This window comes from Protomyctophum parallelum, assembly GCF_964188405.1.
Source record: "Protomyctophum parallelum genome assembly, chromosome: 19".
In the NCBI taxonomy this organism is placed as follows: Eukaryota; Metazoa; Chordata; class Actinopteri; order Myctophiformes; family Myctophidae; genus Protomyctophum; species Protomyctophum parallelum.
The window spans coordinates 37,985,530-38,002,087 of record NC_139717.1 but is presented as its reverse complement, the minus strand read 5'-3'; the positions used below and the strand labels follow the sequence as shown (position 1 = coordinate 38,002,087).

The following is a 16,558-nucleotide window of genomic DNA, read 5'->3' as shown; positions in this document are numbered from 1 at the left end:
AGATCTACAAGTCGGAACAAGTACTATAGGTAAAGAGAAGTCCTGCACGCTTCAGCCAGCAGAAGTTAGAAGGCCGGGCTATATAGGATTTAAACTAAAGGCAACACAACAGATCATTTTAAATGCTGGAAACAACAACACAACTGTGTTTATGTTATAATTTGACATTCTCATAAACAAAAAGGTTTTGCCTCATCCCAACATTCAATAATTATGCAGTTGATTTGTGATGTCAGGAGTGACATACTCGTACTGGTCACACTGGGCGAGACCTGCTAGACGAGTGTCTAACTGGAAGTACCAGAAGTATCGCCCAAGGAAGTAACAGATGCAGATCTGAGAGAGCTGACATTCCCAGACATAAAACCCGCGTTCTGACATATTTCATTACCAGGCTTTTCCCCTTGTGAGATGAGACAAGCCTGGGAAAGGTTAACCCTGGTAAACTCATTCTAAACTCCTTAGGAACAGATACAAGAATGTTTACGTGAAGCAAAATTACAAATTTAATTTAATTAAAGCAAATGTTGTACCACCTATGCACACTAAATACAGTATGCACAACTACCAACGTCCTCCAATTCTGCTACCTGTAGTAATCTCTTCAGAAGTCTCAGTCGCCCTGAGACTGGAAGATTGGGGTTCAATCCTGGCCAAGTCATACCAAAGACTATACAAAATGGTAGCCAATGCCATCATTGGGGGTAAGTCCCTGCCACATTGATTGATTGATTGAAATATTTATTAACAGTTTGTAGAATTTACAGTACATTTTAAGCACAAACTCAATACAAAGACTGTCAACTGTGAGTGGACGACCCAATTAAGCATTACACTTGTTTACAACAGGGTCCACATTGTTCAATTCATCAAAACATTTAAAGACATACAAACATTTAGAGACATACAAATAGACATTTCTATGTAGCTAAATTCATCATATGGGAAGCAAAAAAGGGAAAAGATACAATATACAGTGAGGGAAAGTGGGGTGGGGGGGGATTCAGATTTTACAGAGGCCAGTTTCGAATTGCAGCCATCCGTAGGTGCCCTTTGAGAGCGGTTTTGAAGGAGTCAAGGGATTCACATGTCTTAATGACTGTTGGTAGGGCGTTCCACATTTTGGTGGCATAGGAGCGAAAAGAATTTAGTCCCTTGTTTGTGCCGAATCTGGGTTGTACATGGTTTGTTGCACTCCCTCTGGTGTTGTGGGTGTGGACTTCGTTTACATTAAGGAAGTATTTAGACAGGTACATGGGTATCTTGGTGGTGTATCGAATCTTGTGGACCAGACCCATTGCAAGATGCTGTACTCTGTCGACGACCCTAAGCCATCCCAGCCTGTCAAAGTGGGCAGGGGTGAGGTGGGTTCGGGGGGTGAGGCCAAGTAGGAGCCTGACCAGTTTGTTTTGGGAGGTCTGGAGCCTTGTTTTAAGGGCCTTTGAGGTGCTGTGGTACCAAGAGGTGGATGCATAGTCAAAGAAACCTTGTACGAGGGCTCCTCCTGTTAAGGTCTTCAAGGTGTACATACATAAGTACTAGCATCATGTCCGGGGGGGTGTACTTGAGCATCAGGCTGCCGCTCACGCTATGAAAACAGGAGATCTATGGGCCACAAGGCTTGGGAACTGTTGGTTCCCATGGCTACTTACTATTTAAAAAAGAAACTGATATTGTTGTCTAGATATGGACTAGTATGTAAATATCCTAAATTGTCCCTTATCGTTACACTACCTCATAACATGGAATCTATTGTATTTACATTTTACAGTCTTTATATTTGTTCTTCTTTTTACAGAGTGCAAACACTTGAAACACAATTAGCTAACGTTGAAACCCAAAGGGAGGTGATATAGATGATATAGACAAAGGAGGCAAGAGTATTTGACCAGAACACTAACCCAAACAGCCAGTCGAATAGATCCAATCACCATGGGTGGGTGTGGCTCTGTGCCTGGCTCTGCCCAGGCGTTTGCCAGTTCTATACAACCCTCCTCCAGGGCAATAGACCGGCCCTGGAAGCCAGGTTTCTCATATAACACCCAGCTACAATGGAGAGACAGACAGGCCAATGAATCACATGAAAAACATCAAATGAGGAACTTAAACTGAAAACATGTAGAACACAAACAATAATGTACTGAACAACGCAGTAGGCACAGAAGGACATAAGGATTCTGTATGCAAGTTGTTTTTGTTTATTCTTTGATGTTACCTTTTGAAGTAAAGTGTGATGTGATGTAGTATTTTTTGTTACAGAGGTTCAACACTTTTGTTTTAAATGTGTTCTAAATACATTGGATTGGATGTGTCGCAAACTGCATGTGGTATTGCATTGTGGTATTTGAGTGTATATATATATATATATATATATTGTATTTTTGTTAACTTATTGAGGGGTGCTAGCCCTTCCTATGTCCAGCTATGAGGGTCTGTGTAAACACAAACATTGAAGACAAAAGTGTGTAAACACAAACATTGACGACAAAAGTGACGACGCAAATTGTGATTGGCCACTATGGCCAGAATGAGATGATGTTTGATGATGATAATAGAGCCCCCTCACATGGGTGTGATTTTGTTATTACTGAATGGGGAACCAAAATACAATGGCTCTTATTTTGAAGAGGAAGAAGGAAGTCGTTTCAGTTGTAACCAAGCTGCCATGACAAGCCGTTAGGGTTAGACTAACCAAGTAAACAAGAACCCACGTGGAAATTAAAAGTTAATATATTTACAACAATGTACAATGCACTTAAACAATGTGCACACTTTGGAAGTTTGGAACCTCCGCCCTATTAGGTGAGTAATTCATTTTAACTGTGATGGAGTGCCTCAGTAGGCTACGGCTGCAGTATTCATGTGCAATCTATCTCATGATGCTGGCTAAAGTAACGTTGTGGTAGAGTAGAGTAGGGGGGGGGGGGGCCCATTCAGTAATAACAAAATCACACCCATGTGAGGGGGCTCTATTATCATCATCAAACATCATCTCATTCTGGCCATAGTGGCCAATCACAATTTGCGTCGTCACTTTTGTCGTCAATGTTTGTGTTTACACAGACCCTCCTAGCTGGACATAGGAAGGGCTAGCACCCCTCAATAAGTTAACAAAAATACAATATATATATATATATATATATATATATATATATATAAAGGAAGTAGATACTCAAATACCACAATGCAATACCACATGCAGTTTGCAACTTGTGTAGGCTGAAGCTATACAGCTTATAATGCCTATCCTAAAACGACACATCCAATCCAATGTATTTAGAACACATTTAAAACAAAAGTGTTGAACCTCTGTAACAAAAAATACTACATCACATCACATTTTACTTCAAAAGGTAACATCAAAGAATAAACAAAAACAACTTGCATACAGAATCCTTATGTTATGTGCACCCCTGATTATAAGGCTTTTATCATAATGGCGACTGTAACAGGGGGTGGTGGACCATGACACTCACCATCCTCTGACGACCTTCACAGAGATAAGGTGGGAGAAGTGGAGAGAGGTTGCATCTTCCAGGTCCCTGAAGACCTCATAGTACTGGCCTTCAAACGGAGCTTTCTCAAACAACACCACCTGCATGGAGATATGGAGGCAATAATTAACTTGCTTGAGTGCTGTGACGAATTCCAATGAGAAGATACATGATTTAATTGGCTGTCTTGAGGACCAGCCATTGGCCCCCAGAGCATTTTACTTGTAACACTGTATGCATGAATTTAAGAAAAAGTAGAACGGAGTAGTATTGTCTAATCCAGTGTCATGGTTCTTCCTTTTCCCCTGTTTGTAATTATTATTATAGTGAAAACAGTGGGGGGGAAAAGCCTGAATGTCAGTAACAACTTTTTTTTTAATGTGAATTATGATTAGAGCATTCTTCACAAACAACTAGGCCTGTCATAATTACATAATCAGCTAATTATTTGAGGTAATCGCAATTATATTGCATAATCGTCATAATTGTTCCCATGTGGAAAAATGTTCACACATTTTCAAATATTGTGGAAATAGCCAATCTACAAGCTCACGACATACACACAATGGGACACTTTGTGAGGTTGTAAGTCAGCTATTTCCACCATTTTATGTTTTACAAATTGTGAGTATAAAATGATTAAATATGGCCTATTTTGGCAATGAATCGTCATGTAAAGTTTCACGGTCGTGACAGTACAATGCAGCAACGTATCACTGCACTGGAGTGCCTGCCATCTTAATCATAAACAGCTGAGCATCAGTACAGTTCTATTTCTTGTATACTCCGTTTACACCTAGAAGAAAATATATAAAATAGATGTTGTAGAAGAACAATACGTTCTACATTAAAATTCCTCTTTCATTGCTTGCTTTATTATCTGTGAGGGCAGAGATGTGATTACCTTTCCGGGGCGCCTGTGAAGTCCTTTGACAGCTCTTATCTGAAATGCAAAAAACACACACATTATTATACCACTGAATAATGCTAAGCATGAGAAGCATTCTTGAACTGCTAGAGTAGCAGTTCACTATCTTTGTGTTTGACATTTACATTTGGTTATGATTAATATTCTAGTGACAAAATAAATCCTGCTAAATAAAGTCTGCCAAAACACAGTTTCACACACACACAAACACACACACACACACACACACACACACACACACACACACACGTCTGGCACACATACATAATTTTTATGCATCCTCTCCCTCTGTGGTTCCACCAAATGCTGTTTGAGTCCAGGCAGTGTAGAGTGGGTGGGTAGAGGAACCGCAGGCATTCTTGGAAGTGCTCCATCCGACACTAGAAGACCTGATTTCACTTTCTTGTCTGCTCCAATACCAAAGCTTGAAGTTGCTCCATCAGGCAATCGAAGACCCGTCTTCACTTTCTGGTCTGCTCCCATACCAAGTAAGCTTGGAGGTGCTACGTCAGGCAATGGAAGACAAGGCTTAATGTCCTTGTCTGCTCTGCCGCCAGTGACCGACGACGCCATCCCTCCAACAATCTAAACAGGAAACAATCAAATAAGCAATTTCTTTGGCCGCTCTACTCCCAACATGCAGTTGATTTACCGGGTTGTACAGTAGTAACATTTTACAACAGAGAAAGGTGCCTCTATAAGGAATGCCTCTATGAGGAATTCCTCTGTTGCTACAGACAATGCATGTACATTCTTGTATGTTAGCATGATTGATACCCTTGCTAATCGTGCTAACATGTTACACTTGAAGTATATTTTATCGCAGTTACCTTAAAAATGGATGTAAATTCCAAAGTGGTATGTAGCTAGCTACTAGCTAGTTATTTAAAAAAAACAATGTACAGTATGTGCAAGAGCAATACGTGGCTAAACTGACCTCTGTGTTGAGCTGTTTCTGCTTTTCAGTGCTCTGCTCTGATTTCGCTGGCTCTCGGGGGAGGTATTTCTCTAAATAGTCCGGCAGCTTGATGTCGTTAAAGGAAGGAAATGGAGGGCCTGAGTCACTGACCACAGACCGGGCTGCCTCACCATCAACCAGGGCAGGGTTCTGGCTGGCGAGCATCTCGTGGAACGGGGCTACATGTGTAGGACTAGGCAGCAGTGGTTCGGGCACTGCTGGAAGTCTAGGCTGGGGGGCTTCGGTAGGTGACACGTCTTCAGTGTTTGCCTGGGCATGAACCTCATTCCTCTTCCCCCTGGAGGTGGCAGTCCGGAGGCTACTGAAGATGCAGCTCCCGTCCAAGCGAGACTTCACCTTCACCTCTGCCGACTCTTCTTTTTTCTCCTCTTCTTTTTTCTCCTCTTCCACCTCCTCCCCCTCTTCTGTGGTCATCTCCCGCAGCCTAGACCTAGAGCGATGGTCCAGGCTGTTAAGCAGCATGCTCCTGTCCGCTACGCTGACTCTGGCTGGCTTCAGGCCAGCTTTTGTGCTTTTGCTATGGAGCTCGCTCAAAAAGCTGGAGGCCGCGTCCAAGCTGTATTCCTTCTTCTTCCTCAAGCCAAATTTGAATTCGTCAGGGTCAAAGGTTTTTTCAAAGCGATCCTCCTTGATGGCTGGCAGGGCAAAGGAGGGCTGGGGGGGGCGTAGGTGGCTGTGTTTACGAGGCGGCAGGGAGAAGGGAGAACACAGTTTCTTGATTTTCTCTATGAACTCGTCATCGTCGAGGTCACCTGATGCGTCCAGAAGGTCACTCTCACTGACAGAAGAACTCAGTTTGGGCTCAGATAACCGGAACTTCTGTTTTGGAAAGTCCACATCTAGCCAGCTGGAGGGGGCATCTCGTTGAGATGAGGAATCACCTCCACTTAGCCTTCGTGATGAAAGTAGCTTATCCCGGGAAGGACGCTGGGCAGAGTCTGAGCTCAGTTTTGTGGTCTCAGTTGAAGTGGCTTTGAGAGTTGCAGCTGAGCACAGGAGTGACCCAGGCTTATCATTAACTTTGTTGCCTTGTGGGAAGGGGTGGATGTCACCATTTACAATGGGTGAAAGTTCATTTGCCAGAATAGCAGATTTGTTATCATTTGTCTTTGTCTCCACCGTAATTGTGGTGGTGGTGGTGGTGGTGGTAGCAACAGAGGCTGAGTACTGTGGCCTCTCTGTCATGTCCTCTTTGTCTGTGTTACTTTTCTGTGCCCCTTTTGACATCTCATGCTGTTGGTGGATAGCAGTAGCTTTCATTAAATCCCCTGAACATTTGACTTCTGGGGACAAGGTATTTATAATTGAACTTTTATTCACAACATGTACTCCCTCACTGCTCGTAGATGAGGGAAGACATCCTTGCTTTTCTGATGCAACTGGTGCTTCTTTCCACTCCATTTGGTGTGTTTGGACATCATTGGGAGAGTTCAGTGACATATCTTTATTTGCTGTTTTTACACTGCCCCCTTCGACCGCCATAGATGCTTCAACAGGCTTAGAGTGGGAGATTTCCTGCGTAGCATCACAAGTTCCATGCGTATGTGAGTCATCATTAGATTGCTTTGTTTTTGCCACAGACACAGGCTTAGGCTGTGGTTCCCCCGTGACCACTACTGGCAGAGTTTCAGTTCCAGGGCCTGTTGTAGCTTTTATAGCTGCCCCTTCATTAAGAGGTTGTTTGACAAGCCCTTTATCACTGCCTGTCACGCTTGCAGTGTAATTTGTCTGGGAGCCATTAGCATTTGTGTTATCGAGTTGTGTTGTAGCTACCCGACTGCTGGGCTTTGTCTGAGAAGTGAAGTCTAACAATCCGATAATTTTCCCCAAACTTTGTACAACTTTCTCTGGTTGATTGGGTGCAGGCTTTGATATATCTTTAATAAGCTTTGTTGCTTCTTTTCCCTTCATATCAGCCTGGCTACTCTCTCTCTCCAGGGTGTCCGGTCTACTGTCTGAGGCCGTGCCATGAATCATATTTTTATCCAAACTCATAGAATGTTGGCCACGTTCATTCTTCTCAGCCTCCAGTGTTTTTCCTGTCTCATTCTTAATCGGTTTCAATGTTTTCTGTATGTCTTTGCTTTTAGGCTGGTTTGTGTTTGCCGTGTCATTCTTTACCGATTGTGATGCATTCTGAATGTCTTTATTTGCATTCTTATTTCGTAATGTTGTGCCTTTGCTTCCTGGTTGTGCCGCTTGCTTTATGTCTGTTTTGTCTGACTGATTTACCTTCACTTTTGTTTTACTTTCAGGCTGCCTTATTGGCTGCTGGTTATTTAATTCAGCAGGTGCACCTGACTCTTCAATAAGAGGCTGTACCAGAGGCAAGGGGGAGGGGGCTGATGTTCCACTGTTCTCCTTGGAAACATTTTCCCTCTCTTCAACAACAGAGACCCTCTGCTCCACAGCTCTCTCCCTCTTTTGAGGTAAAATATTCAGATTGCCATCAATAGGCTCCTTTGTTCCACTGCTGCACACAGCAGTATCCTGTCTGGCATCTTTGTTAACAGGGGGTTTTGTCAATACCCCCTTCTCCTGTGCTGGTTTGTCAATGTTGTCTTTTTTACACAACACATTTCTCTGTTTGTCTGACACATCTAGAGCTTTAATACATGCTTGCTGGCTGGTTTCAGTGGGTAACTGTTTCTCCACATTTGATTTACTGTCTAAGGATTTGTCTGAGGGTAATGCTACTGTCTCTACAGGCTGTACTGTGAGTGAGGCAGGCTCCTCGGTGCCACCAGATTTCTCCAGCATAAAGACTGAGCTGTCTGGTTTGATGTCATTATTTTGACTGATGGGGCTGGTTGGCTCTTTACTTTTCCTTCTCTTAGAGCGGGAGCCTGTCTTGTTTGGAGCTTTGGATTGTGCGCTAATCTCTGGCTGTTTGCATTGACTATCTGTTTCATCAGGTTTTATAGGTAACTCGGTTTTTGAGGCCACTTTTGTTTTGGAAACAGCTTGGTGTTGTTTAGCAATAGGAATGTTATCTACTGTAGTGGCATCTGGTCCTGCTGGTTTAGAGCATGTCTTTAACATATCTATAGTTGGTGTTTTGTCTTTACTAGCAGGTTTACCCTGAACATCCCGTTTTGATAACTCTGACCCTGCTGTTGTGACAGAACTGGAGGATTTTGGGGGCATTCTTTTCATTGCTTGCTTTTGATGTGCTGTTTTGTCCTCAGATTTTTCTGTGCATGCCTCAGAAAAATCCCTTGCACGCTCTTTTACTGACTTCAGTCTCTCTGTAGGTGGAGCGGAGCTGGACCTGGCATTGCCATCACGTTCAGCTGATTTTGACCTGTGATCCGGCCACCCCATTTCTCTGGTGACATCTCCCTTCAGCTTGTTGGTGACTTTCCGGGCTGGGGACACATCTGCACTCCTGGGGCTTTGGGTGGCCTTCCTTGCACGCCCCAAGGCCTGATGCTCAAAAAGACTTATCTTATCAGCAATCCTTCCAATGGCTGGCTTTGATTCTTCATCGATTTTCTTCAGGTCCTGTGGTCTGAATATGTGAGGAGATCAAATGTTTTAATGCAATGACAAATGTTTATAACCAACAATAGCACATTATTATTTAAAAGTAAACTTTTAAGCTAAAGTCTGAATTGACACATTCTTTCAATGTGTCATGAGTCATGAGCTTTATTTTAGTGCATTCATAAACAAAAGGGTTGCTATGTTTACATTATGACTCACTCAGTTCTTCCTCAATATGTCATACCACTGGGTTTTTCCAAAACCTTAGATACCAGCATAGCAACTTGATACTTGATCATTTGTAATCAATCAATTTTTCTAATTGTAAAATGGTGCATTTGTTCATTAACCCATTCTGAACGGGCACCCATTTTGGTGTTAGCATCATGTTATGCTTTAGCTATTGAAAAATAGCAGATCTACAAGCTCATATCGCGCCACCGAGTGGCACGATACGATCTTGTAGGTCTGCTATTTTTGAAAAATCGAAGAACGAATTCATTTTTAGAATCTGATCTCAGGTCAGAATGGGTTAAAATAGCTGACTGCATAGCAGTTGATATAAAGGTGACTATTCATTGTTTCATTCAGAAACAAACGACAGTCGGGCTATTATCTTCATGAATCAAAGCAGACACCTTCGAGGGTAAAACAAATACATACCTTGTGTATGGGTCAGGTTTGGTCTTCTCAGAGGCTTCTTCTTTGGTATTCTCTAGTCTTGACTGAAAATGCTGATTGGGGTCCTCATGCATGTCTGTTGGAGGACCTGTGGATTCAGTATTCACCAGGAAGTTCTTTGGAAAAATCTTCACCTCACTCCGAGAAACCTTCATACTCCTGCGTTTGGACTCTGAAGTCTCCGTCTTCCTCTCCACTTTGTAGGCAGCATAATCCATGTCCTCCTGGTCATCAACCACACAAGCCACAGTGGCTACAAAGGTTGAGTCCTGAAAGTCTTCCTGTGGCATGCCCATAGGTGTGTCCTTCCTACCAGCGTGGGAGGCAGGCTTGTGTCTCCCTCTTTCAGGTGAGGCCTGAGAGCTGGATTCCTGTATGGAGGAGGAGTTTGCGCAAGCCTCTGCCTTTGCAGCCTGGGGACCAGCCAATAGGTTATCTGATGTAGGCGAGACGCCGGGGGCCATTTGGGCCTTAGAAGGCGTGCTCTCCGGGTGCCTGCTCCCGCTATTTCCCTGGATGTTCTTCCGGGATTTATTCCGGCTCCCTGCATTTTTACGCCCCATGCTGTCAGCGTCTGTCTCCTCAGGTTCAGGTCCCGACACTGTGTCTATGCGCGGTTTCAGTGACACTCCCGCAAGGGCACTGTAATGAGTTTGTGCACCGAACCGCAGAACTGTCCTTTTCTGCTGAAACCCCTCTTGCAGGACGACCTTTGGTGAATCAACACCCTCCGATGATTTTGATTTGGAGATAACTTGGATGCTCTTCTTGACCTCCTGTACAGAGCATGTATCATCCCCGCCGTGAGTCACACTGGTCTCCTCCAGGTACACCTGGATCCTCCTGCCTGTCGGGGAGTGAACCTGACCGTGAGCCTGGAGTTGGGTGTGGGCCTGGTCAGAGTGCCATGCCTCTCTCCGCTCAGAAGAGGAAGTCAGATGACTTGCATTCCTCCCAGAGGCGGGACTCCAGCTCGCTGAAAGACCGTTGCTGCTGCTATCCACCTTCTCCCCGTCCTGCCCTGTTCTCTCCTCTACAGCTTCCACAAACTCCTCCTCTGAGAGACTTGCTTCTGTTGGCTCTGTGCTGTCCTCGGGTGGGCCGTCTCTGTGGGCAGACTGCGTGGCGTCCTGCCCTTCGCCAGAGAAATTATCCTTGGAGAGACTGCGGAGCTGTTGGGGCTTGGAACTTTGTCCCTCCTCCTCCTGTTGTTCCCCTGCCTGGGGGCCTCTCACATGCTCCTGGTTCTCCTCGTTATTTTCTCCCTCTGACCTGGGACTCTGCTCGTTGGCTGGAGAGTCATCCTCGCTAGTAGGGCTCTGGGGACCCCTTCCTCGCCAAGGGGAAAACCAGCTCCCAATACGTCCCAAGACTCCAGGACTCGGTGGCTCCTCTGGGCTCTGGGCCTGAAGACAGAAAGTGAATTAACTCAATATAAATATCTCAACTTGAGAAATGTGTATTTTGGTGTATAACTGTGTTGCAATGTGTCACATTTCAATCTGTTATTTTTGGCAAGCAACATGGTCATACAAAATGATGCCTATAGTACAAACCAGCCCTTATTAAGCATGCATAGGTTTAAATTGTATTATACGCACACTTCAACTGAGCTGATTGAAGCACAGGGGTTAAATGGTAGACAGTATACGTACTATATGGTATACAGTATGTCACAGATCAAACTTTATCAAACTTTGTGCACAGATGGTGCACAATGATCCATGGATTATAGATAGGCCTACTGAAAATACAGCATATGTTTTATGTACAGGCTCATTTTCATTTAGCATATAGCCGTGCATCTCTCGAGTCTCGGCATGAACAAAAGCGTGCAGCAGGAATGCTTACCGTAGGAAATACCATATCATTCAGACTCTGTATGTAGGTGAACATGTTTTTGGTTTAAGACAAAAACACCTACAGACCATAGAGCAAAAACATAATCATTCCTCTTGCGTAAAAAAGAAAAGAAAAAAGGGGGAAAAGGAAAAATAAATGGCAAAAAAAAGTTGTTCTGCCTTGAAAGACGTGAAAGACCCGAAAATATTAATCTGTAAGTAAAAGAACAAACTCACCCTCAATTAGACTATGGAAGAAAAGTTTTTTGTCTTCTCCAGCATATAAATTGACAAAAGTCCCGTACTTATAGTGCACTCATTCTGCTCAATAGAATGCAGATAAGATGCATGCATGCCTAACGGATAAACTTCACTAATGTGTCAAGTCAGACTCGAGTGCAGATCAGTTATACAGAACAGCATGCGTGCGGTTGACTGGAATAGAAGGTATGTGCGCTGTCTGGTTAAGTTCTGCATTTCGGAACGGTGCGCACACGCAGCCTAGTGGTGGTGGTAGCACATTATGCTCGTCCCAGCAAAACTTTTCCAATGGAAATGACCATTGCCGTTGCCATGTCCACAATGTCTTTCTGCTTGTAAATAGCCCATTTTTTGGTTGTTTGGGACGGGTTTGCGTATTTTTGGGCTTGTTTCCTAGTGTTTAAACCAGTGGTTCAACAGGGGCCACCATACTAGTCCAAATTTTTGTTCAAATGTTTTCCCCCTATATAATGCGGCTGCCTAATACGGTAATACCTCTCTCATTCATATATATATAATATATATATATATATATATATATATATATATATATATATATATATATATATATATATATATAATTTGGAAAATAGCAGATCTACAAGACGCATTGTGAGCTTGTAGATCGGCTGTTTTGAAATAGCTTAATTTAAAGCGCTCATGTCGTCTGTCACCGTGTCATGGAGACGGAGTGGCTTCTGTTGGGCTTGTTTTCATAGACCTGGTTGCTTATTTCTGTCGCAATATCTGGCAACACTGGAAATGACGCATGGACATTGTAATTTTCGTACTGTAAACTGCTGCAGACAGAAGACACTGTCTGGCCCGCTTGGTTACATTCAACGTTCTTTCTTTCATTTGGCGGGCCGCTCAAGTCACATTTTCCATGCAGCGTCGAGGAACTTATTATTAACCCTTTAATCAAATGCCCCTGGATTCGGGTTAGGGTGGCGATTCGTTTCTTCGTTTCAGATAAAAAACAGTTTGAGCTGAGCTCAGAGTAATAAAGCTAAAATGCTGGGTAGGCCAAGAAAGACGACTTAATTGTTTTTCTCTTTCAGAAAGTCAATTTAGAGCGCAAACCTTTTAAAGTAAAGCTTTGTGTTTTAATTAGCTCATCGCTGTGCTACCAGTTGATGAATTGAAAATGGTGGACCACTGGACTGGACCCTGTTGTAAACAATGTAATGCTTTACCAGTGTGTCGTCCACAGCATAGATATATAATCTATGATCCACAGTAACAGTTTTTGTGTTGTGCTTTCATTTGAAACGAGCTTATTTGGCTACTGTAGTATTTTCCTGATTTAGCTACCGGTAATTCAATGGACCCTTTTAGTCATTGGAAAAAAGTAGGACAATACTAGGCTATTGAACCAGTGCCCCTATGAACTATGAACAGTGCCCCTTAATCATAGAGTATGCACCCTTAATAGGCAAAATAACCCAAGCCTGAGTAAACTAACTACCGTAATTAAATGATCTTTCTAGCCTATCAGCGACTAGGCCTACATAATAGGCTATGCAAAACAGGTTAACACAAGAGAAGGGTATCTTACCATGATTAGGCGGCTAATGTAATCCTTTCCCCTATAGAACCTTGTCCAGCAAGTTGCAACACGCTACAAAAAGCGACTTGAAGTTGAAACCCCCTCCTGGCCTCGAGCAGTGCCACTGCCTCCGCCTCTCTCTGGTGGTGGTAAGTAGAGTAGACCTGTGTCTGGTGGTGGTGGTGGTGGTAATGAATATTTATTGTAGATTCACTTCAATGAGAGAGAGCATTTTTTAAGTAAATTTTGAAGCAATGGCAATCATCGCACGATTGGGGCTGGTGTAGGCTACAGGTGGAAGGAATCTGGCCGGACCAGGTAGCACACCCATGGCTGCCTGGTGGTGACTCAGCGGGCGGTTATTGTGCAACAAGCTGTTTACATAAAATAAACTATTAAATGGGAGAGAGAAAACTATGAGACTCACTCTATTTTTGACACGCCCCCCCCCCCCCCCCCCCACCCACACACACACCCACACACACTCACTCACACAGCAGCCTACAGTTTTATGAATTTGGCTATATTTATTCTGACAAATGTGTCATTCTATGTGTGCCCCACTGTTTACTTTATTTCGACAGGACATTAATGGACATTACAAATGGGGCGGCAGTGGCTCAGGGCCAGGGGTAGAGTGACCGGAGGGGAACTGCAGCGCAAGGTTCCCAGTTCAAACCTGGACTCCCCCAGTGTCGAAGTGTCCTTGAGGAAGACTCTGAACCCCTAATTGCTCCTGGTGTGCAGGTTGGTGCCTTGTATGGTTTCCCCCGGACTCCGGCATCAGTGTGTGAATGTGTGTGAATGTGTGAATGTAAAGCACAATCTCAATCACAGTGAAGCACATCACACTAGAAAAAAGCATAAAAACATACATAGAAGAACTGTACAAAGGTATACATTGCATCTATATGGAGCAGCCACCCTATGAATTATTCATCTGCTGCAGAAACTGAAACCTGTCTTCTAATCTCCACCCCATGAAAAATTCACACATAGTAGTTTGTGTTTTCTTTCTTATAACAAAGTGCCTATAAACAGTGGGCTTATTCACAAACATTTTGTCATGATAAGCCCTCGGGGAGGGGGGGGAATCCCCCCCAGATGATTTTAATGTATACATGTTTTCTCACTCAACAGTAAACAAACCAACATAGTCTACACAGTATAAGACTATAAGTGTATAGGCTATAGAGTATCTGCAGATTCTGCAAATTTCTAAAGTGACAACTTTAAGACCTTTTTAATACCAAATTGTCAAATATTACGCAAGAATGAGGGAAATATTGTTAAAAAAAACCGAAAATCAAGCTCTGTTCTGATGTAATACACCACATACCATTGCCTAACAATGCAGATTTTCCTTAATATTAGCCGTTGCCCAACAACGCAGAATTTGTGTTGACATCTGGCATTTCCAGTGAATATGAGCATATTTGCTGATTTGGTAGACATGTCCACTCCCACATGTGGACATACAAAAGCTGAGTGCCCTACACACACACACACACACACACACACACACACACACACACACACACACCACCTGCCCGCAACATACACTGCCACTACTTGAGCTTCATATTATATACTGTATGTATAACATAGCATCACTGACAGCAATATAGTATATTGTATCTGATATCTAGAAAGAGTTTTACTGTAAAAGTTATACATCATTGTATACACTCTTGAGAAGATGTTACAACTGTTACCTATACACAAAGTAGATAAACTTCTGGAAGCTGATTTGTTGTAACTATAACATTGTGCTGACTGGCTGCTCAAGCTTTTTCTGACCCACCTATGTGGCAGTAGTAGTGGCTCCTTGAGCAACACACTGAACTAAGTGGTACTGATGAGCCTTGCATCATTGCCTCTGCTGACCGACCGTGTATGAATTGTTGAATGTTTTGATAAAGTTGCTATAGTAGTCCATTACCTGTTAATCGATATTTGATTTGAGTGAAACTAATAATTTAGCTTTATTATTTATTTCATTTTTGTAACTGTGACTGATCCAGGTAAGCTGGGGTTTTGCTACACATACAGATAATATCTCTGCTGTTGGGAAGAAACCACCTAACTCCAAAATGTTTTAATAATTTCCTGATGACACCTACCTAACAGTGATGCAAAGTGTGTTGTATGTATTATTTATTTATTTGAATTAACATCTGAGTGACAAATATAACACCCATAAGCTTCCAGATCATTAGACCTCATCAGAAGTTCTCTCTATCTCTCGCTTACTCTCTTATTACAAAGATAGACAAAGAGAACCAAAGGGAATAATATAGCATGATGAATGATTCAGCTCAGGTAGGCTCAAGGCATGCATAACGTAATCCAGTAACAATGTTACTTGACCTCACAAATGGCAACAGCTGTTTCATTTGTATCGTACCCCTGTGACATACAAAAAGTATTAATGAATAATGCTGTGGAAAAATCCCAGAAATTAAAAATAGCCACAATTATTTCATATTTGAAACACTGATTTATAATGCCACATTCAGGGTGTTGTGGGGATGAGAAGTACATTTCATTACGTTTCATTCTCATTCGAAACATATCAAGGACACAAAATCCATTGAGTTTGTTACCCACATTATGGGGAAAATGCCTAGATGGAAAGATAGAATCTCTGTTTCCTCCTGCACTCTGGAACCTCGCAGGGGGGCTGGACTCTTGTGTGTGGAACATTGAAGTCTTTTGTTTCATGTGGCTTTTCGTTTAATCTGCTCAGCATTGCTCCAGCAACAGGTGGTACATTATAATAACATAACATCCTGTTTGTTGTTAGCTGATTCATTTCCAGTACCACTGCATAGGCCTCATTCTATTTGTCATAAGGTCCCTGGCTATAGAACCGTACACACTTGCATTGTTGAGACATTCGGTACTCTGTGACCCAGAAGTAACATGACACCATCTGTATCACTCTCATTACTGGCTACCTAAGTAAGCCTAGGGAAGTGAATGACCCGTCCTTTTTGCTACTTTTCATTCGTTCAATATTCAATATCCAACACACGGACGTAAAGGGTGTTCAGTGGCACTGAGTTCTTCAAAAAAAACAAAAGAATAATAAAAAACCTCAAAAATGGAGTTTCCTCCCGACAGCAACAAAGTGAAATTGATGTGAAGATCTCGCCTCATATCGATGCATTTACCAGAATGAGGATGTCTGAAGTGGACAGTGCTGGAGATGTGTCACAACAGATGATGATTGCAGTTTTTTCACATATTGTATATTTTTTTACCCCCCTTATACATTTGAGTAATTCATCCCCAAAGTAATCAGGTATCAGTCAGGCTTTTTATTTTGATGAAATG

General features: G+C 42.8%; 1 protein-coding gene across 5 annotated transcripts in view; it reads right to left on the bottom strand.

The window, feature by feature from the left end:
• The window catches only part of LOC310876298 (uncharacterized protein), a 33,478-nt gene extending 20,016 nt beyond the window's left edge, over positions 1 to 13,462 (bottom strand). The window contains exons 1-8 of one of the 5 annotated variants that reach the window (XM_083789807.1): positions 13,229 to 13,462; positions 11,420 to 11,488; positions 9,551 to 10,974; positions 5,360 to 8,912; positions 4,687 to 5,007; positions 4,399 to 4,437; positions 3,477 to 3,595; positions 1,902 to 2,046 (exon numbers count right to left, since the gene is read on the bottom strand). In XM_083789807.1, the coding sequence (XP_083645933.1) occupies positions 1,902 to 2,046; positions 3,477 to 3,595; positions 4,399 to 4,437; positions 4,687 to 5,007; positions 5,360 to 8,912; positions 9,551 to 10,974; positions 11,420 to 11,464 (5,646 nt within the window). In that variant the 5' untranslated portion in view covers positions 11,465 to 11,488; positions 13,229 to 13,462. Of the gene's footprint in view, positions 1 to 1,901; positions 2,047 to 3,476; positions 3,596 to 4,398; positions 4,438 to 4,686; positions 5,008 to 5,359; positions 8,913 to 9,550; positions 10,975 to 11,419; positions 11,820 to 13,228 lie in introns of those variants that run through there. The other 4 variants (XM_083789806.1, XM_083789809.1, XM_083789805.1 and 1 more) reach the window with 4 other exon arrangements.
• Positions 13,463 to 16,558: the final 3,096 nt, after the last annotated feature.